Here is a 21,712-nt window from a genome sequence, read left to right as displayed (position 1 = left end):
AATGTATTAAAAACATCTGATTATATTTTGGATTACTTCATCTAACATCAATAGGAACATTTTATTTTGTCAGCATTGCTGTCATGTCACGCACCCTAAAGACTTCTCACATGCTCTCAACTCAGAAAGAATATACTGTCCTGGTGATGGCTTATTTTGTATTCCAATTGAATGAATGAATGACTGAATGAATGAATGAATGAGTAGGTAAGGCTGCCATACCATTTACACCTGGCCCACTGGTCAATCAGTCGTATGGACTCCGTAGAGTTGCTGCTTGATGCTTAGTTTGCAGCCTATTTACAGTGTTTTTTCACTCTGTCTCTGAGTAGTGGGAGAGAAAATGCTTTCTGATTGCGCAACATTTCAAACACTGTTTTGAACACATGCTGTTAAAATGTTGAAAAGAAGAGCTTTCTGTTGGTCAGTCATCATTTTATTTATCAGCTTATATTGAGCAAAGGGTACTCAAGTCAGCCATTCACAGTGAGTGCATAGGCTACATTAAATGTAATGTTAAATAGGCCTATCAATTACAACGCAAACTATTAGCAATAATTAGACTATATTTAGAGTTGGCGAACTAACAACTTCCTCAGGTGCTGAATTAGTCCCAAATGAATTATCTTATGTGATATTAGTGTCCAAAAAAATGTATGCAAATTAATCTCTATATCTATAATTTGATAGGCTTATTGTGAAACCATTTAAGTATCATCATTCCTGCTTGGACATGTTTATTAGTTTAACATTGTTTTCATGAAAGCAGACACTCTTATCCAGAGCGGCTTACAGGAGCAATTAGGGTTAAGTGTCTTGCTCAAGAGCAGAACAGAAGGTCTATCCAGGTGAGGGTGGGGAAGTCTAACAAGCACGTAATCTGGTGGATAACAGTACACCGCAGGGGAGCATTGGTGAAGCGGTCTAAGGCACTACATTTCAGTGCTAGAGGCGTCACTACAGACCTGGTTCAATTCCAGGCCGTATCACAACCGGCTGTGATTGGGAGTCGCACAATTGGCCCAGCGTCGTCCGGGGTAGGCCGTCATTGTAAATAAGAATTTGTTAATGTGTGTGTAACCTTTATTTAACTAGGCAAGTCAGTTAAGAACATATTCTTATTTATAATGACGGCCAAACCCGGACGACGCTGGGCCAATTATGCGCCACCCTATGGGACTCCCAATCCTGGCTGGTTGTGATACAGACTGGATTCAAATCAGGGAGTCTGTAGTGACGCCTCAAGCTCTGAGGTGCAGTGCCTTAGACCGCTGCGCCACTCCGGAGCCCAATTGACTTGCCTAATTAAATAAAAAATACAATTTACTCCCTGTAATGTAGGATAGGTTTATGTGTTGCCAAGTACAGTTGTCAGTTGTAACAGGGTGTTATTTGGTTTTTGTATGGGAAGTCGAGGTGTGAGGTTGGGGGAAGGTGTGAGAAGGTCAGAGAGGAAGGGGCGTGAGCGGGTGGGGGTATGCACTGCACAATAGTTGCAGTGATGAGGGTGGTTAGATGTAGGGTGAAGGTAAAAACAGGTACACAGATGGCGAAGGTGTGAGTTTTAGAGGGGTACAGGGATGGGGGATGGGTGAAGAGGACACCTGGCTAGAGGTGCTTTGGAGGGGATAAGATTGTGTGTGGAAGTGGATTAAGAAACACTTATAAGAGTGTAACAGGTATGTATACGAGTGTACAAGAGTGTACAGGGCTTTTGGTTTGGGGTAAGGGTGAGAGTTCAGGCAGTAAGACTGGGGAGATGCGTACCTTGTCTGTGTCTGTCTCGTGGATGAGGTGCTTAGCCTCATTGTCAGTATGGTCAATCTCTCCTGGCAGGATCCACTGAGCTACCTCATGGTTATCCAGGAAACCATCCTGACAACACAACACACACATAGAGAGCTGTTACAAACCATCCTGACAACACAGACACAAACCTGTTAACTTAGTATGTCCACAGAAAGAGGTGTGTGTGTGTGTGTGTGTGTGTGTGTGTGTGTGTGTGTGTGTGTGTGTGTGTGTGTGTGTGTGTGTGTGTGTGTGTGTGTGTGTGTGTGTGTGTGTGTGTGTGTGTGTGTGTGTGTAAGTATTGACATAGCTGGTCTGAGGGGTAGGGTACCTTAAGTGTACTGACTTAAAAAGTGATGTTATAATGATGTTATAGTAATGTATAAGGAGAGGATGTTGTTACGGTGATCCAGTAGCAGCAGACTATTGTCTCTAAACACTGTGAAGTGTTTTTTCTCCATCAGCATCCAGTCTGGTTGGTTCACTCTCTCCATTCTCAGGTGTGAACATGTCCCCCTGTGGTGGAGAGAACAGGATACAGCGTATACAGTAGGTGTTGTAATTCTAAAGTATATTCCTGGGGTTATGAGCTAGTTCAGGTGTACAACAAACTTGTGAAATGTCTGGGGGGGGGGGGGGGGGTCACCACTGGTCCATTCGCTGGGGAGAAAAATCACTTTCAAAATCATGCCTACTGTGCATCTCTGGGTTATCTTTTGTTTGTGTATGCATACTAGCACTTTTCATTTGACATATACAGTTGGTTGTGGACCCAAGAATATCACTCATACATTTGTAATAAAATAAATGAAATATTTTTTGTTCTCATAAAATGTATAAAGAACCAGATATTATGTTTGGTTGATGACATATTGCATGTTATCTGTTTGGAAGAGGGTAGTCGGTTGAAGGAGAGACGAGCCAATGTATTCGTCAAGGGTGATCTTTCTATCACCGTTCTTATCAATGTGTTCTACTGTTTCCTGAAGCGAACAGAAAAAATATAGTTGTTTAGAAGTGGGCTGGAGAAAAAAAGTTTACCACCTGGATGTTCCTCAGAATTTGAATCCTCAGAATCCTGTGACTATTGACTGAACCCAGTCCTCTGACTGACCTGTATGACAACGGTCTTCATGTGGTCGTACTCCTCAGGGTGAAGGAAGGCGGTGAACTAGACCTTGGTGGCGATGCCGTCCCCGTCGCGGTCAGCTGTCCTAAAGCGCCTTTCGTCTCTAGTCAGCATGGCCTTGTAGCTCGCCTTGTCATCTGCAAGGGAGCGGAGGACATTCTCAGACAAGACATGGCTTTGTAAAGCATAGATCAGGGTCTGTATGTATCAAGCGTCTCAGAGTAGGAGTGCTGATCTAAGATCAGGGCCCCCCCCGTCCATGTAATGTTACTTATTATGATCTAATAGGCTAAACTGATCACTCCTACTCTGTGACGCTTTATTCATACTGGCCCAGAACTACACTGTCCGTGTAAATACTCTTGGGTTGTGTACTGCAGTCAAAGTCTAGCCTACTAAAACCTTTTGAATCGGAGTTTATCAGTGATGTGTCACTAATTTACCCTCTCTACTACAGATCTCTACTTTAACTCCAAAGGGAAAAATGTGTTAACATGTTCTGTTTTCCACCTCAGTTTGTTTCTTTGTATCAAGGATAAAAGACATGGATATTGTGGTAACCCCTTCCCCTGCCTTTGTATTAACAACACGAACCTAAGATGACACCACTATCACATAGCTGTATAGACACTACTATACTGTCATGTTGAGTTCTCTACTCTCATTCCCATCTCATTCTTGGATTGTGTTTGTAACTCATGATCAATCTCTCCTCATATCACGTGGTAAGTATATAAAATTAGACCCTACATAAATAGTATCTTGGTTGTGCCCAAGCCTGCCCATCATTCCAACAATCTTTAGCACCCATATTGCCTACTAATTATACACTGACTGTACACCCCTGGTAAATTGGGACTACCTTTTTAAAATCACAACCCCCTCGCTCATTTGCCTCAAAGTTAGGCTACCCTCCCTTGTCGTAACCAGGTAGTAGCCGTAGGTGGTGTTTTTGTATTCCTCCCAGCCGATCTTCCCATCCTTGTTCTGGTCGTACTCCTTCCGGTGCTTCAGCACATTCTCCTCAATGTGCCTCCTCTGCCTGTGTTTGATCCACTGGTGCAGTTCCCCATGGCTCACGAAACCACTCTTGTCTGTGTCGATGCGATCTACGATCTTCCTGCCAAAGGGACAGAACAAGCCAACTAAGCATACTACCAACCGAAGCGAACTAGCCACCTTTCAGAGCCTAGTTCCTCTCTAGGTTTCTTCCTAGGTTCCTTCCTTTCTAGGGAGTTTTTTCTAGTAACTGTGCTTCAAGATCTGCATTGCTTGCTCTTTAGGGTTTAGGCTTGGTTTCTGTATAAGGTCATTTCTATGTAAAAAGACCCATGAGCACCAACATGAAGTTCATAGGAGCATATCAAATTGGGTGTCAAATTAATGCTAAGAGTATATTTTTGAGAAATGAAGGCATACTGTATATACATTTGTTTCAGGTTTAGTTTTTGCCATTCATGTTTTGACACCGATTGGTGTCACCTTGTTAGTCAGTATGTGTTACATCTTTGCTGGCTTGTCCATCTCGTTAGTTAGAAGGTGTTTCACCTGTGCTGGCCCAAGTGATATTTGAGAGCGGCTGGCCCAGTGCTTCAGTTGAGATGTGCAGTGTCAACACCTTTAGTTGTTAGACGTCACCGATCTTCTAACCATCACTGATCCATTTTTCCATTGGTTTTGTCTTGTCTTCCTTCACACCTGGTTCCAATCCCATCAATTACATGTTGTGTAATTTAACCCTCTGTTTCTCCTCATGTCCTTGTTGGAGATTGTGTGTTAGTGCTAGTATGTGTTGGTGCGCGACAGGTGTTGTACCCATTTTATTATTTTTTGTATATTTTGGTTTTTGGAGTTTGTTTGTGAGTTATTCTTAAATGACTGCACCTGACTTCCCTGCTACCAACACGCACACCTTACAGCCTCTTACTTGGGAAATTTAGTGGGTACATGCCTCTTTAAATTCTACAATAAAGGAGGCGGTGCCACGCTTGCTCAGTCGACCATTGCCAGACACGTTGACAAGAAACGTAACCAATAAAAACGTGGAAATGGGATTAACAGAGCGGAGACTGATTTCGATTGGTTTTGAAGTGCCACGTTGACACGCGAACGCGCACGGTGGAAACCTCCATACCAGAGCGCGATTTTTGTTAAAAATCTTGAAATATCACTATCAATATTTCAAGATTTTTAACAAAGTTTTCATCAGCAATGTAAAGGGACACCGAGGTTTACAAAACATATGGCAATGAATGACAGGCATCACTGTTTGGTCAAACCAAATGCAATTACCATCCATCTAGCCCATTCATATGAAAACAGAGAGGATGGAAAACCCCACCACTGTAGCCTTTCCCACTGTAAAGTCCGAAAATGAAGTCCATAATAATATCGGAAAGACAGACTAACGTGGTATTTAATAGAAAGGAAGTTAGTCTGCATTCAGCTTTGGGGGAAACATTTCATTTCAGAGAGGGTTGTTTGATTAAATAATGTATGCTTACGTTGTTCTGGAAACCTAACACTTGAGGGCAGACTGGGATGCCTTTTGAGCAGAACAATCCAAAAACCACAGCAGATATTTTTTTTCTGCAAAATCCTCCCTTTTCCATTTCTGGACTTATTCCTTCCTAGCACATACAATTGAAGTCGGAAGATTACATACACCGTAGCCAAATATATTTAAACTCAGTTTTTCACAATTCCTGACATTTAATCCTAGTAAAAATTCCCTAATGGTCAGTTAGGATCACCACTTTATTTTAAGAATGTGAAATGTCAGAATAATAGTAGAGAGAATGATTTATTTCAGCTTTTATTTTTTTCATCACATTCCCAGTGGGTCAGAAGTTTACATTCACTCAATTAGTATTTGGTAGCATTGCCTTTAAATTGTTTAACTTGGGTCAAACGTTTCAGGTAGCCTTCTACAAGCTTCCCACAATACATTGGGTGCATTTTGGCCCATTCCTCCTGACAGAGCTGGTGTAACTGAGTCAGGCCTCCTTGCTCGCACACACTTTTTCAGTTACTGGCCCAACACTCTAACCATTTGGTTACCTGTGGTCATTTAAAATTAATTCCTTCCCCCCTCCCTCGCTCCTTGCCCTGCAAGTGTAAACTCGTCAGACATCATGATGCGTCATCAGAAGTGTCCACTTAATTTGAGGGCTGAGGGGAGAGTGTGTGTCTTTTCTGTGTTTTGAATGCAGCTCTTAACAATTGCTGTTAAGCCCTTTCAGGCAAACCACATGATCAACATCACATCACTTCATTGGAGAGACTTCATAGGCTGCATTCCAAACACTTAAAATACACATCATATCCCCTCAGCCCTCAAATTAAGTGGGCCCTTCTGATGACGTATCATGATGTCTGACGAGTATACACTTGCAGGGCAAGGGGCGAGGGAGGAAGGAATGATATTTAAATAGGCCGCCCTTGCCCGGAAATTCGTCACTCGTTCATCCTGCAATGATTGTGTTTTCAGCCACGGGTAGCTTGTAGGTGCTTTATATGTGCCACAGTCAATTATAATTACGCGGAACCCAAACTGGCTGCGCGAGTGTGCCATCGTGCATACATTTATTTTGTCCCCCTACACCAAATGCAATCACGGCACGCAGGTTAAAATATCAAAACAAACTCTGAACCAATTACATTAATTTGAGGACAGGTCGAAAAGCATTAAACATTTATGGCAATTTAGTTAGCACTTTCTAGCTAATTTGTCCAATTTAGCTAGCTTGCTGTTGCTAGCTAATTTGTCCTGGGATACAAACATCGAGTTGTTATTTTACCTGAAATGCACAAGGTCCTCTATTCTGACAATAAATCCACACATAAAACGGTCAACCGAATCATTTCTAGTCATCTCTCCTCCTTCCAGGCTTTTTCATCTTTGAACTTATATGGTGATTGGCATCTAAACTTTCTTAGTATTACTACACCGACAACACAGTTCATCTTTCAATCACCCATGTAACCAATGAGGAGATGGCACGTGGGTACCTGCTTCTATAAACCAATGAGGAGATGGGAGATGCAGGACTTGCAGTGCGATCTGCGTCAGAAATAGAAAGGACTTCTATTTTAGCCCTTGGCAACGCAGACGCTCTTTGACACGCACGAGCAGTGTGGGTGCAATAATTGAATAACATAGATTTCTAAATGTATTTTGCAACATGACACGAAAGGTGTAGTCAGAGTATTATGATGGCATGTCTACTTATATTAACTATATAATTATTAATATACACCTACTGTATGATAGCTAGCAAATTAATTAGCTAACTAACATTAGCCATTCTAGCTGGTACTTTTGAAGAAGGAAAATATTTTATTTCCGACAATTTCCAAAAGCTAACCAAAAAATAAACATCCTTACTTTTATGAAACATGTTTGTGCATTAGTAGCACAATTTCTAACTTATTTACATTCATTTTTACTTACACTTGTATGTTGACTCCATATTGACATTGAGGTTTTAAGTTTTGGCCGACTTTTCTTAGCGGATATCTAATCATCGCGAATTGAATTATGGGGCATTTCAGGCCCTGAAGTGAACATAATTGGACACTCGCAAACTCCATTAAAAACAAGGGTTTAGGAGCTTACATTGCAAACCTCCCTTGCTTGGCTAATAATTTGGACCAATGGCAAATATGGCTGCGGGGTTTCCCCCAAGGGCATAGGGCTGAGGGTTTAGGTCCGAGGGCTGTCTACTTTGAGTTTGAAACGCAGCCATAGAGGGGGGCAGAGCAAGCTTCAAACAGGAAGCTCACCTGCAAAGCACATGATAAGATCGGCCACATAGGTTGTTTTCTATTTTGATGTTAAGGTTGTAAAATGATCATAAATAATGCACTGTGCCACATTGTGATGTAAATGTGCACACTAAGCCGGCCTCCTGTGTGGCGCAGTGGTCTAAGGCACTGCATCGCAGTGCTAGCTATGCCACTAGAGATTCTGGGTTTGAGTCCAGGCTCTGTCGCAGCCGGCCGCGAACGGGAGGCCCATGGGGCGGCACACAATTGGCCCAGCGTCGTCCGGGTTACAGGAGGGTTTGGCCGGCAGGGATGTCCTTGTCTCATCGCGCACTAGCGACTCCTGTGGCGTGCCAGGCACAATGCACGCTGACACGGTAGCCAGGTGTACGGTGTTTCCTCCGACATATTGGTGCGGCTGGCTTCCGGGTTGGATGTGGCATTGTGTCAAGAAGCAGTGCGCCTTGGTTGGGTTGTGTTTCAGAGGACGCATGGCTCTTGACCTTCGCCTCTCCCGAGTCCATTCGGAAGTTGCAGCGATGAGACAAGACTGTAACTACCAATTGGATACCACAAAAAGGGGGTGAAAATACAAAAAATAAAATAAAAATGTGCATACTATGGTCTAGTGCCTCAAAATATATACATTTTCTGTATTGTTTTTAGCTGTCCTGCTTTACCAACTAGCTAAAGTAGGACAGCATGGAGTAGCTAAAGTAGGACAGCATGGAGTAGCTAAAGTAGGACAGCATGGAGTAGCTAAAGTGGGACAGTTTTATAGGATTTTCCAATGGAGGAATGAGATCCAGTTTACATTAGGTTAGGCAGGGCTCTGGTACTTGTAGTACTATGTCCTGTAAATGTTTTCTTGTAATATTGTTATTAGTACTGTTATTTGAGTGACTTCTGTAAAAGTGGGACACATTTTGCATTTACGTCTTCTGTACTCTTCAGAGATCTATCCAACATATTAGCCCAATACATGATACATTTCTGAAATCAGATGTTTCCTAATCACACACAATTGAATTGAATTGTTATTGTGGTACAATTGGGACTATAATAATGGTGTCCCAGTTTATTTAGCCTTCTGTCCCAGTCTACCAAATGCGAACCGAAAATATGCTTTGGACTCAGTGTTCACAAAGGGGTTTGTCATGCCTACTGTGAATATTTTATTTATTTTGATTTATTTCACCTTTATTTAACGAGGTAGGCTAGTTGAGAACAAGTTCTCATTTGCAACTGCGACCTGGCCAAGGTAAAGCGTAGCAATTCGACACATACAACACAGAGTTACACATGGAATAAACAAAACATACAGTCAATAATACAGTAGAACAAAAGAAAACAAAAACTCTATATACAGTGGGTGCAAATGAGGTGAGTTAAGGAAATAAATAACAATGAGATTTTTTTGTGATTAGGAAACTTCTTGAGGATGTGTTGGACTAATATGTTGGATAGATGTCTACAGAGGTTACAGCAGACGGAAATGCAAAAAGTGTCCCACTTATTCCGAATTGATCCTACTTGTGTTATTTAGTCCTACTTCATTTTATTATTTACGTAATTGTGTTATTTACTAAATTTGTCCTTTCATGAGTTTTTCTCATAAACTCATGGAATTTAAAGACTTTCAAACAACATTCTGGGAATGGAACCGATTTGCTATCTTAGTTAACAGGAATCGATTAGTTCTCAGTTTTGGACTCCTCAGTCAGGGCAATGGTTGACAGCAGGTGTTGCTGTTATTGGATAGTTTTACACAGGATGCTGCTGAACAACACAGTTGAGACTTTCTTATCCCCTCCTCTAACCACACCTTTTTATTATGTCCTCTCTCTCTCTCTCGCTCACTCGCTCTCGCTCTCTCTTTCTCCCTCTCTCTTTCTCTCTCTTTTTATGTAATTCAAACTCGTTTTCGCTGTTTCTTTCTCCTTTCTTTTACTATCTCCCTCTCACACATACCCTGTCTGACACTTTTTCCCTCCGCTCGGTTTCATTTCTCTCTTCTCTCGTTCCCTTTCCGTCTCTCTCTTCCTCTCTTTCTTTTTTCCTCTCCTCTCTCGCTCCTCTCTTCCCTCGCCTAAGGCGGTGTGTCTAGTTCCATGGAGCAATTGAAGGTGACAGGGGCAGTGAGAGAGGAGGGGAGAGGGAGGGATGGAGGGAGGACGTGCCACACTGTAGCCTGGGGGCACACCACAGCAAAGAGATGGAGAGAGGAGGAAGAGAGAGACTGGAAAGAAGGAAAGACAAAAGCAAGGAAGAGGAGGGGAAGAGTGAATTGAGTGGGGGAAATTGACAAACTGAGAGAGATGGATATAGAAATGAATATTTAGTAATTAATGTAGCCCCTCCCCTTTTATGGAAATTCACAGAGTAACAGAATCACGAAAGGGAAAAGGACACACACACACAGACACACACCCGCATGCACACGTAAGCTTGTGTGTTTTGTTTTAAAGACTTGATATTAATTTGTCCCGGCATGGTTGCTATGGTGACCTCCATTCCCCTCCCCCTAGCAGTGAAAAAGAGAGAGAGGGAAAGAGAGCGAGAGAGAGAGGGTGACAGGGATGAACTAACAAGAGACTGAAAAAATGTGCCCTAAAGCTGCACGAATATTCAAGTAACACACATACACACAGGCATACACATACTCACACTCAGGGCCAGCTCTAGCCTTTATTGGGCCCCCTCATCTCACAAGCAAAAGTAATTAACAAAATCAACAGGGGCCCCCTGGAGGTCAGGGCCCCTGGGCACATGTACTGTGTGACCGGTCGGTATTTGGCCACTATTACTACAAGTTTAGATAGCTGGCAAGACAAATTTACCAATATAAAAATTGTTAGCTGATATGGCTAATTGAGTGACTGTCAATGACTGACATAACAAGATAAAACTAGCTGATGCACAACCAAATTTCGAACTTGCCCCTTGAATATTCTACTATTCTTACTCTCAACAGTAAGTTGAGACCACAACTGAATTTCTAAAAACACTATATATACACAAAAGTATGTGGACACCCCTTCAAATTAGCTATTTGGGCTATTTCAGCCACACCTTTTGCTGACAGGTGACGAGCACACAGCCATGCAATCTCCATAGACAAACATTGGAAGTAGAATGGCCTTACTGAAGAGCTCAGTGACATTCAATGTGACCCTGTCATAGGATGCCACCTTACCAACAAGTCAGTTCATCAAATTTCGGCCCTGCTAGATCTGCCCCGGTCAACTGTAAGTGCTGTTATTGTGAAGTGGAAAAGTCTAGGAGCAACAACAACTCAGCCGTGAAGTGGTAGGCCGATTCTGTGCTTCCAGCTTTGTGGCAACATTTTGAGGAAGGCCCTTTCCTGTTTCAGCATGACAATCCCCCGTGTACAAAGCGAGGTCCATACAGAAATGGTTTGTCGAGATCGGTGTGGAAGAACTTGACTGGCCTGCACACAGGCCTGACCTCAACCCCATCCGACACCTTTGGGATTAATTGGAACACCGACTGCGAGCCAGGCCTAATCGCCCAACATCAATGCCCGACCTCATTAATGCTCGTGGCTGAAGGGAATCAAGTCCCCGCAGCAATGTTCCAACAGTGGAAAGCCTTCCCAGGAGAGTGGAGGCTGTTATAGCAGCAAAGGAGGGACCAACTAATTAATGCCCATGATTTTGAAATTAGTTTGTGAGCCGGTGTGAGTACTGCCAAATTCTCTAAAATGGCATTGGAAGTGGCTTATGGTTGAGAACTGAACATTCAATCCTCTGGCAACAGCTCTGGTGGACATTCCTGCAGTCAGCATGCCAATTGCACGCTCCCTCAAAACTTGAGACATCTGTGGCATTGTGTTGTACAACAAAACTGCACATTTTAGAGTGGCCTTTTATTGTCCCCAGCACAAGGTGCATCTGTGTAATGATCATGCTGTTTAATGGATTGTCTTGGCAAAGGAGAAATGCTCACTAACAGGGATGTAAAAAAATGCACAAAATTTGAGAGAAATAAGCTTTTTGTGCATATGGTGATATTTTATTTCAGCTCATGAAACCATCACTTTACATGTTGCGTTTATATTTGGGGGGGATTGGGGCTCTAAGTGACTGCTTATGACTGGAGCCTGCCCTGCACACACTTATGCATACAGGTATACACACAAGATACAGTGTACACGTATGCCCATAAACTCACTCACACAAAGACGGCATGCATAGAAACATCTAAAACACATTTCCAGAGATATCTTCTATTCTCTTACTTCATTGTTTATGGAAAAAAAATCCCTTCTTTTTTCTGTCATCTATCTCTTACCTCAGATTATTCTCTGTAGCCAGTGACAGAGAGAGAATGACAGAGAGAGAGAGAGGTTGAGATGGGAGGGAGGGAAGGAAAGATGGGAGGGAGGGAAGGAAAGAAGGGAGGGAGCCAGAGAGCGCAGAGTTTTGTCAACCGGAAATAAAACATGTTGGCACCCTCCTTCTCCACCTCCCCCCTCCTCCCGTCTCTCTCCCTCTGTCCTCCTTTCTTCTTCTTCTAATATTATAGTCATACTTAAGTCCTCTTTGTTTTTTCTATAGACTTCATAATAACATTCCATTCTCTCTCTGTCTTCTAGAAGTAGTTGTTCTTGAAGTAGTTGTGCACTTCTGTTAAGGTTTGGGTCAGTAGTATTTCAATTCAATCAATTCAGATCATTAGAAAATCCAAAATCAAGACGTGAAAACTCCTCCTTATTGAAAGTAAATTAGGCACTTCTGACGATACGTAAATCTTACTAAAGAGCAGTGATACTATCAAGAGCAGTGATACTATCAAGAGCAGTGTGCGGGATCCTCCTTTTTTCGGCACTTCCTGAATTAAAATGGAATTGACCCCAACCTTGTGTGTTACGAAAAAACAAACACTCCAGTCTACCTCCCCCAAAATATCTGTTTGCAGTGTAGTTTTTTAGAATATCAGGCAAGAGATGCTGTATTATGACTGTAAAACATAGTGAGCTCTCTAACTCAGCAGACACTGAATAAGACTAAAGATGGATAAAGGGGATTTGAGTAATAGAGTTCTCCTCAATACATCTCCACTATATTCTATTACATTACAGATGTATTACCCTACAGGACTCAACATAAGTTTGCTCAAACTGTAGATGCATTCTCTCTTCTCATTGTTGTACTGTCAAGGACTCTCTAGTTCTCTGGGCTAATCCAATGAAATATGCAAATATAGTGTCACGAGTGACAAAGTGTAGTCAGAGAGAAACCAAGCCAAACATGCCGTAGCACACGTGCGTATTTGGCAGCTTGTACTGTGTAGGGTTTGTGAATGTGGGGAGGGGCCTCACATCTTAGTCTGTAAGGATAGCAACTGACCAAGTTGGTGTGTGAGGGTGTCACTGGTGTGTGTGTGTGTGTATGTGTGTGTGTAAAAAATTATCAAAGTACTGTGTATGAAAGTGTATTCCTCAAAGTGTTTGTACTATGGCTATAACTGTGTGTTCTTAGAATGCGACCCTTTCCTTCTTATTTGCACATGTAAATGTATACAGTTTCTCTCGAAAGAGGAAGAACTGGGCCAGTGGTCTCTCTCTCCCTGTCCTCTGTATCCGAAAGGTCAGAGTTTCTCTCTACAGTCCAACCCTTTGGAACACTATGAGGCCAAACACATTTCAGCTTTAAAGCTTTACCTACGGTGTTCTTATGAATGGCTTATAAGCCTGTATTAAGTAGGTTGTTATTCATAGACCGTTTATATATCATTTGTTATACATTTATAAACAAGTAAATACCGGTGCATGTCTAACAAAATTCATTACAAGGGCATGTAATCATATAGATCATGAATTATATGGCTTTTACATAATATTGGGTACACTATTGAATAATGTTTAGAAGCCATCCTTCAAATAAAGCGTTACTAGGCCTCGTTTTAAAATTGATATAGGTGATCATCATCCTCCCTTCATCCTTCACCCTCCCTTCACGTTTCTTCCATTCTCTCCATACCTTTACCACCCCTCCCTCCTTACTCTCGTCTCTCTCTCTCTTTCTCTCACTCTCTCTCTCCATCACCCCTTTTCCTGGCATTAACTCCAGACCTGACACTGACACTGAGTCTGTGTGTCATCCCTCTTCCTCCCTCCCTCCTCCTTCTCTTTCCCTCTCTATCCATCGCTCCGAGGACCAGAGTGCCTGCAGACTTGTTTCTCTCTCCCTGGCCCACTCCCCCCTCCCTCGCCTCCTCTCTTTCGCTCTGTCTAACTCTCTCCATCTCTTCTCTGGCTCGCCTCCCTGCTTTGCACACACAGTCAACAAAAGCGAGGTCAGGGGAGAGGGATGACGGTATAACGAAAGAGAGGAAGAGGAGGAAGAGAGAAACCTTAGAAACAGTGGCAAGACTAGAGAAACGCAAGTTTGGAAAACCATCGGCATCCTCTCTCTTGAGTAGGTGAGTGTCCTTTCACTAAACTTGTCAACCAACACTAATGTTGCGGGAGAGAGACAGACACAGACAGAGACCGAATAAGAGAACAAGACAAATTTGAACGAAACATAAAGGAACTATTTATGACAGACAGTGAGAGATAGCGAAAGTACCAACTAGACTAGAGAGGGTGAAACCACACGGAACCAAGATAACTTGATCTTTGACTCGACGTAGACATACGGAAAGGCACTGTGAGCCAAAATAGGTAGAGATACACCCCTCTAGCAAGATTTATGAATATATGGCCAGAGAACTAGCTCTCACTCGCTGATGTTTCAGGGTTTCTCCTCTTCTTCTGTAATGTATAACCTTTACCCACTTTACTTTGTATGTATTCAAGCTAAAGGTCTGCTAATAATGATTTATGAAATCTGCCTGTCGGTGTCCGGTGTCTTATGCTTTTAACCGGTATGGCTCTGTGCTGGTTATGATACCTGGTTGCAGTCATTGTTGGGAGTCCATCAATGCACAGCACACTCACAACTTTTGAATAAAAGGCAAGATTTATTTATTCTAATTGTCTCGTCCCCATCTATTCCAGTCTTAATCCTAATACTTGATTAATGGATCAATGAATCAACTGTAAAGTGAAGTGTATAGTGTTAGGGCATATTTTACCCCACAATCTGTGTCCAGTGTTGTGAGTTGTTAGTATCTTCCATCGCTACTGTATTAGGGCCTATTGTTGTGTATTTCTCCAATGTCCATTGAGTGTTTAGTTGTTCTATTTCTCCATCATCATGTGTCATTAGAGTATAGTTACAGTGTTAACGACAGTGTTGTGAGTATTTCTGCTCCAATTCTATGTATACCGGTATCACTATCACACATAGTCAGTGTGTATTGTTGTATGTACTTTTGTCCCTCCTTTCAGTGCACCATATGAATGTGAAGTTAGGTTTAAGGTTAGAGTAATGCGGTGTTGTGAGAATTACAGGTGTATTACAGGTGTATTACAGGTGTATTACAGGTGTGTAATTCTGCTCCCCTGTATCACTAGTATAGCTTTAGTGTTGTGCATACATATTTACGCTCCCCGTCTGTCTGTGTGTGCATCATAGTCCGAGTGTGTATAGTAATGTGTGTAATGTTGTGAGTGTTTTGGTCCCTACTTTGTGACTGTGTATCATGAGTGTAGTTAGTGTCTGGGGTTGTGTTCTGCCTGTGTGGTTAATGGTAGCTGACAGTGTTACTCTCTCCTCTCATGCGTGTGTGTATAGTCAGTGTCAGAGTGGAGGGGATGTAGCTCCTAATTACTGAGTGTGTTTGTAATGAACTCCCCGTGTGTTGCCGTGGGAGGCTAATGCACAAGTGTGTGTGTCTCTCTTTCTCTCCAAATGTACACTACCGTTCAAAAGTTTGGGGTCACTTAGAAATGTCCATGTTTTTGAAAGAAAAGCTCATTTTTTGTCAATTAAAATAACATAAAATTGATCAGAAATATAGTGTAGACATTGTTAATGTTGTAAATGACTATTGTGGCTGGAAACGGCTGATTATTAATGGAATATCTACATAGGCGTACAGAGGCCCATTATCAGCAACCATTACTCCTGTGTTCCAATGGCACGTTGTGTTAGCTAATCCAAGTTTATAATTTTAAAAGGCTAATTGATCATTAGAAAACCCTTTTGCAATTATGATAACACAGCTGAAAACTGTTGTGCTAATTAACGAAGTAATAAAACTGGCCTTCTTTAGACTAGTTGAGTATCTGGAGCATCAGCATTTGTGGGTTCGATTATATGCTCAAAATGGCCAGAAACGAAGAACTTTCTTCTGAAACTCGTCAGTCTCTTCATGTTCTGAGAAATGAAGGCTATTCCATGGGAGAAATTGCCATGAAACTGAAGATCTCGTACAATGCTGTGTACTACTCCCTTCACAGAACAGGGCAAACTGGCACTAACTAGAATAGAAAGAGTGGGAACTCTGCCTAGATGGCCAGCATCCCGGAGTCTCCTCTTCATTGTTGACGTTGAGACTGGTGTTTTGTACGTACTATTTAATGAAGCTGCCAGTTGAGGACTTGTGAGGCATCTATTTCTCAAACTACACACTAATGTACTTATCCTCTTGCTCAGTTGTGCACCCCCCTCTTCTCTTTCTATTCTGGTAAGAGCCAATTTTTGCTGTTCTGTGACGGGAGTAGTACACAGCATTGTACGAGATCTTCAGTTTCTTGGCAATTTCTCGCATGGAATAGCCTTCATTTCTCAGAACAAGAATAGACTGACTAGTTTCAGAAGAAAGTTATTTGTTTCTGGCCATTTTGAGCCTGTAATCGAACCCACAAATGCTGATGCTCCAGATACTCAACTAGTCTAAAGAAGGCCAGTTTTATTACTTCTTTAATCAGCACAACAGTTTTCAGCTGTGCTAACATAATTGGAAAAGGGTTTTCTAATGATCAATTAGCCTTTTAAAATGATTAACTTGGATTAGCTAACACAACGTGCCATTGGAACACAGGGATGATGTTTGCTGATAATGGGCCTCTGTACACCTATGTAGATATTCCATAAAACAAAATCAGACGTTTTCAGCTAAAATAGTCATTTACAACATTAACAATGTCTACACTGTATTTCTGATCAATCAGATGTTATTTTAATGGACCAAAAAATTTGCTTTTCTTTCAAAAACAAGGACATTTCTAAGTGACCCCAAACTTTTGAACGGTAGTGTATGTACCTTATCACTTATTTCCTCTACCTTTCTCTCCTCTTCCTCCACCTCTCTTTATCTCCTCCTCCCCATCTTCCAGTAGTTCTGATCTGTGTTCTTATTGGAGGAGAGAAGGTGAAGGGGAAGTGTTATGTGTGAGAAACTCAGCATGCTGAATCTACAGAACACCTCCAGCTGGACTGGGCCAAACAACTGGTACCATCAACCAACACAGCACGGTACAGATAGTGTGTGTGTTTGTGTGACTCGTGGAGTCAGCGTAGGGTGAGCTGGAGAATCTTCCACGACTGAGCAGAAACAGCGTGTCAACAGCTACAACACACACACACACACACACACACACACACACACACACACACACACACACACACACACACACACACACACCTACAGAGACAGAGTGCACAAACACAAAACAGTGAAATGTATACGTACATGTGGAGATATGGAGAATGCATAAATGCTTGTTACACTCAGGCAGACAGTAACGGTGGACACACACACACACACAAACACACACTCATTTCACCAAGAAAAGAGCTTCAATTATCCTTCTGTTCTAGAACAATCTCTCTCCCCTTTCCATTAGATGGCTGTGTGGTGGATGACGTGAGTGTGCGGATGGTAGGAGGAGGAGAAGGAGTGCAAAGAGAGAGGGATGAGGCAGAGGACGCACAGCATCACCTCCAGCTGAAGAGAAAGCTCCAGAGGAATCGCACTAGTTTCACCCAGGAGCAGATTGACGCGCTGGAGAAAGGTCTAACCCCAGCCCCAGGCTTCAGTGAGGCCTGTGGAGATTCAATTAAATTATAGTAATAAACATGAAGGACAAGCTACGTTTAATGCCACGGGCATGTGTGTGTTAATGTGAAACATTGTGGGCTTCTTGACAAAATGTTCTCCACCTTACAGAGTTTGAACGGACACATTACCCAGATGTCTTTGCCAGAGAGAGATTGGCAGCTAAAATCGACCTTCCAGAGGCTCGCATTCAGGTAACCAACCATTCACTCCGTCTGTATAACCCTCCGTCTCTATTCTTATCCTTTACTCCCCCTAGTGGCCAGCTCAGAGTATGGCAGCTACTACCAAAGTGTACCTGAGCAGTTCTCAAACCAGTCCTCTGGGACCACCAGTTTTCATATATTTGTTATATTCCAACAAAAACACACCTGAATGGTTAGTTTGGTTGATTGGTTGATTGGTTGATTGACAGGTGTGGTTTTCCAATCGGCGAGCCAAATGGAGGAGGGAGGAGAAGTTGCGCAATCAGAAGAGGTCAGGGGGCGGGACTTCCTGTTCTCAGGCACACGCCCCCCTCAGCACCTCCTTCAACACAGGTGTCTATCACTCTCACCATGGCAACAGCTCAGGTAAGAAACCATTCATTTTTTGAAATATGTTTGTAGGTATACAAGTGTGTGTTTGTGTGTTAATGTACAGTATGCGTGTATGTGTGTGTATTACTGTATACAATATTATTTTAAAACATTTCTGTGTTTCTTGATGAAGCCTCAATGCACAGTCGCAGTGACAACTCTCTCTCAGGCTACGGCTCTCTCTCAGTCTTCTCCAATATGCAGGTAAATTCAACAAATGTTTATTTTTTTATTGTGCTATGAACCCCATGTCGTTCATTGTTAACATGACTATTGGTCCTTCATTTTCAACCAAAACTTTCACTGAATCTTTGTTCTGTCTCATCAGTCCTATCACTGGTTAACAATCTTCTCTCTTTTCTTTTCTCTTCCTGCATGTCCTGTTCCTGTCACTCTCTCCTCTTCTCTTTGCTCTCTCTCTGTCTCTCCAGTCATTGCCACCACAGTCCGCTCCTTCTTACCCCTGCATGCTCCCTCCCTCCCCCTCCTCTCCTCCCCCCCTGGCCCGGAAGTTTGACTCCCTCTCTTACCCCTCTCCTCACCTGCCTCCCCCTCACTCTGCCAGCTCCAACACAGGTGAGTCTCTGCAGCATGTGTGCATGTGTGTCTGTGAAGATCTAGTATTTAGTTTAGGTGCCACTTTGCCAACTCATCCTTCTTGTCTTTTGTTTCTCTTTCTCTTTGTCTCTCTGTCTCTCTCTGTCTGTCTCCCAGGATATCTCTCTCCTGGTGTGTCGGGTAGTGAGCAGGACTTAGGTCAGTACTGGACCAGACTCCAGTGAGAATAACACAGTTACGGCATGACACTAGATCACCACCAGACCTGCCAGTATCTGAAGATCCACCTATTCACTGTGACTGTGACAGACTAAGATACGCAAACACCCAATCCGTTACAATCCAAAGCGATTACAATCAGTCATTCTAATAATGACAAAAACTACCAATAAAAGTATCAATGACCTGCAACAGCCAATGACAATCATGGATGGGCCATGGAACCACTAATGACAATCTAGTATGGGCCTGAAGCAGCCGATGACAATCAAGTATTGGTACTGGACTAGTAATTACAATTAAGCTTGATCTCAGCGTACAATGCCATCAAATGATGAACTGGAACTGGATCCCAGCAGATTCACTCACTCTTTCACTCACTCACTCAATCCTTTTGATGTTTGTTCAGATCAAACAGACAATCAAGCATTGAAATGAAATCCCCAATCATAGTCAAGCATGGATTTCATTTAATCAATGACAGTCCAGCAGGGATTAATGTAACCAATGACCTAGGAGAGTTGAAGACAATCAAAAACCAATACTAGTGAATAAGGATGTTACTGTGATGCCATATTTTTGTCCTCCTCCTCTCTCCATTCCTTTCTATCAATCGGACTTTTGCAATCCTACCCCTTCTAAAATCCTTTCCTTCACCTGTACATTTAGCACTGTGTGTGCGTGTGTGTGTGTGCGTGTGTGAGTGTACGTGCAGGCATGAGTGAGTGTTTGTATGTGTGTAGTTGCATTTCGTGTAAACTGCTAATCATTTCAGTGTATTCCCTTTTTGTGAAGCTGTTCGAACAAAGAAATAAAATCTAAATGTGAAACTAAACAATGCCTGTTATTTAACAGTAATTTATCAGTAATAAGACGGTTAGCTTGATTAATGTAAGAGTTGGAATGTGCATTGCACTTATTTTTAAATCAATCGATCCAAGTGAATTTACACCACATATACTGTACAAACAGGGAAATAATGGCTGGAAAGAGAGGAATCCTGATGTGGCTTTCTTTCTGAACACAAAAAGACTTTGGCTAATTTCAATGTGAGAATATTTACCAAATCTTCAGTAACATATTGATCTATGTTAGTGAACCACCCCTCAGAGACTTCTGGTGAAGCTTGTGTATTCTATGGTCTTTAGCTTTGGTTTATTTCTCACTCTGTCACTGAGCAGGAGCATTTCCTGCCTATGTGACTGTGGATTTCCTGTTTTTGTTACTCACATCACCACACCCACTGTAAATAATGCTCACTGACTGACAAACCAATTCTCACAAGGACATGAAACACACACGTACAAACTAGCAAATGCACGCACAAACACACATATGAATGTGTACACTCACACACACAGGCATGAATGTGCACACACACACGCGCATGTACACACACACACACATACCCACAAACTGTGTATATGTATTCCATATACTGTTCTTGTAATCTTGATATTCACAATCAACACAAACACCCAGTCACAGCCATGCCCATATTAGGTCCTATATGCTAACATAATTATTTGTGGGTTTCCGTGGCAATGTTTAAATTTGTGCAATTAGATTCAGAGTTAACGAGGTATGGAGATTCCGAGAGGATGTTGCACGCAAGACACTCTTAACCCCTGCTCAAACAATCACATCCCCACTATCCCCTATGGACTGTCTCTTCCTCCTAACCCACCCAACCCATCAACTCAACTTCTATCAGAGAGCACTTATCTACTGTCGGTCTTTGAACATGGCCCTCTGTCTATCACTCTATCACATCTTTCCCATCCCGCTTTCTACTCCGTTCTTCTTGGTCTTGCCCACTCAAACACTTCTCTCGCTCTCTCTCTCTCTCCAGCTAAACTTGACCTCACTTCAAACCACTTTCAACTTTGAACATACACTCTTGAACTTCACAAGGGTCACAGTATGTGTTTTGTATTCACTCTCTTATGACATTACCAGAGGACAGGAAGAGTTTCCTTGGTGTAAAAAAGCACTGCTGCCTATCAGGTTTTAGAGTGAGTTCAGTCAAAGTAATCAAAGAAGCATACATCATCTACTCTTATACTGTATGATGGTAATGAACACAGTCCACCAAGAGTTGTATCTCTAGGGTGAATTTTCAACATTGACATCTAGCCCTCTCTTCACCCCCTCCATCCTTCTCTCACTCATTATCTCTCACTCATTATCTCTCTCTCTAGTCTCTATCACCCCCCCCCCCCCCCCAGCTTCCTGTCACAAAGGAAATGCCTCACCCTGCTAGCTGGCTCCCCATTGGTCCTGGCTCAGAGGAATAGTGATTTGGGGGGAGATAGGGAGGGCAGGACAGGGGGATAGATAGAGGGAGCGGAGACGTAGAGAGGGAGAAGGGCACGAGACAGGGCATTGGGCAGACAGGAAGATGAGTGCCAGGCTAAATTAAAAAGAAGAAAGAGAGAGAGGACTTGCTTAATGTGTTCAACATGACGGCGAGGGAATGGCTGTGAAGGCGTAAGCGGTAAGAAGAGCACGACAAGAAGCAAGTTAGGAAACTGTCCATGCAGAGACTTTAGAAAACAACAGAAAGAGAGGGAGAGCGAGTTAGTGAAAGAGATTGGCTGTCTGGAGAAAGAGCTCCATAATGTTTTTGTTAATTACACTGTATTTCCGTATCATTGCAGTGGCATTTATTTGTATGTTCTGTTCAGTATTTGTTTGA

At 42.5% G+C, this 21,712-nt stretch overlaps 1 protein-coding gene and 1 pseudogene across 4 annotated transcripts; one reads left to right on the top strand and one right to left on the bottom strand.

Annotated features, from left to right (window-relative positions):
* Window positions 1-820: 820 nt before the first annotated feature.
* Window positions 821-10,788, bottom strand: LOC110521014 (annotated as a pseudogene).
* A 3,156-nt stretch (window positions 10,789-13,944) lies between these two features.
* On the top strand, window positions 13,945-19,849 carry LOC110521909 (paired box protein Pax-6-like). Of its 4 annotated transcripts, none has more exons than XM_036969340.1 (8): window positions 13,945-14,127; window positions 16,941-17,076; window positions 17,448-17,615; window positions 17,771-17,853; window positions 18,075-18,231; window positions 18,371-18,441; window positions 18,669-18,813; window positions 18,952-19,849. In XM_036969340.1, the coding sequence occupies exons 2-8, from the start codon at window positions 16,989-16,991 to the stop codon at window positions 19,017-19,019; spliced, it is 780 nt and encodes a 259-aa protein (XP_036825235.1). In that variant the 5' UTR covers window positions 13,945-14,127; window positions 16,941-16,988; the 3' UTR covers window positions 19,020-19,849. The 4 variants fall into 4 exon arrangements, with proteins under 4 accessions (XP_036825235.1, XP_036825232.1, XP_036825234.1 ...); XM_036969337.1 differs by having other exon boundaries at window positions 16,938-17,076; XM_036969339.1 differs by having other exon boundaries at window positions 13,945-14,131.
* Window positions 19,850-21,712: the final 1,863 nt, after the last annotated feature.

The sequence above is a fragment of the Oncorhynchus mykiss genome, chromosome 30, assembly GCF_013265735.2.
Source record: "Oncorhynchus mykiss isolate Arlee chromosome 30, USDA_OmykA_1.1, whole genome shotgun sequence".
Lineage (NCBI taxonomy): Eukaryota > Metazoa > Chordata > Actinopteri > Salmoniformes > Salmonidae > Oncorhynchus > Oncorhynchus mykiss.
This window is presented reverse-complemented; position numbering and strand designations above follow the sequence as displayed.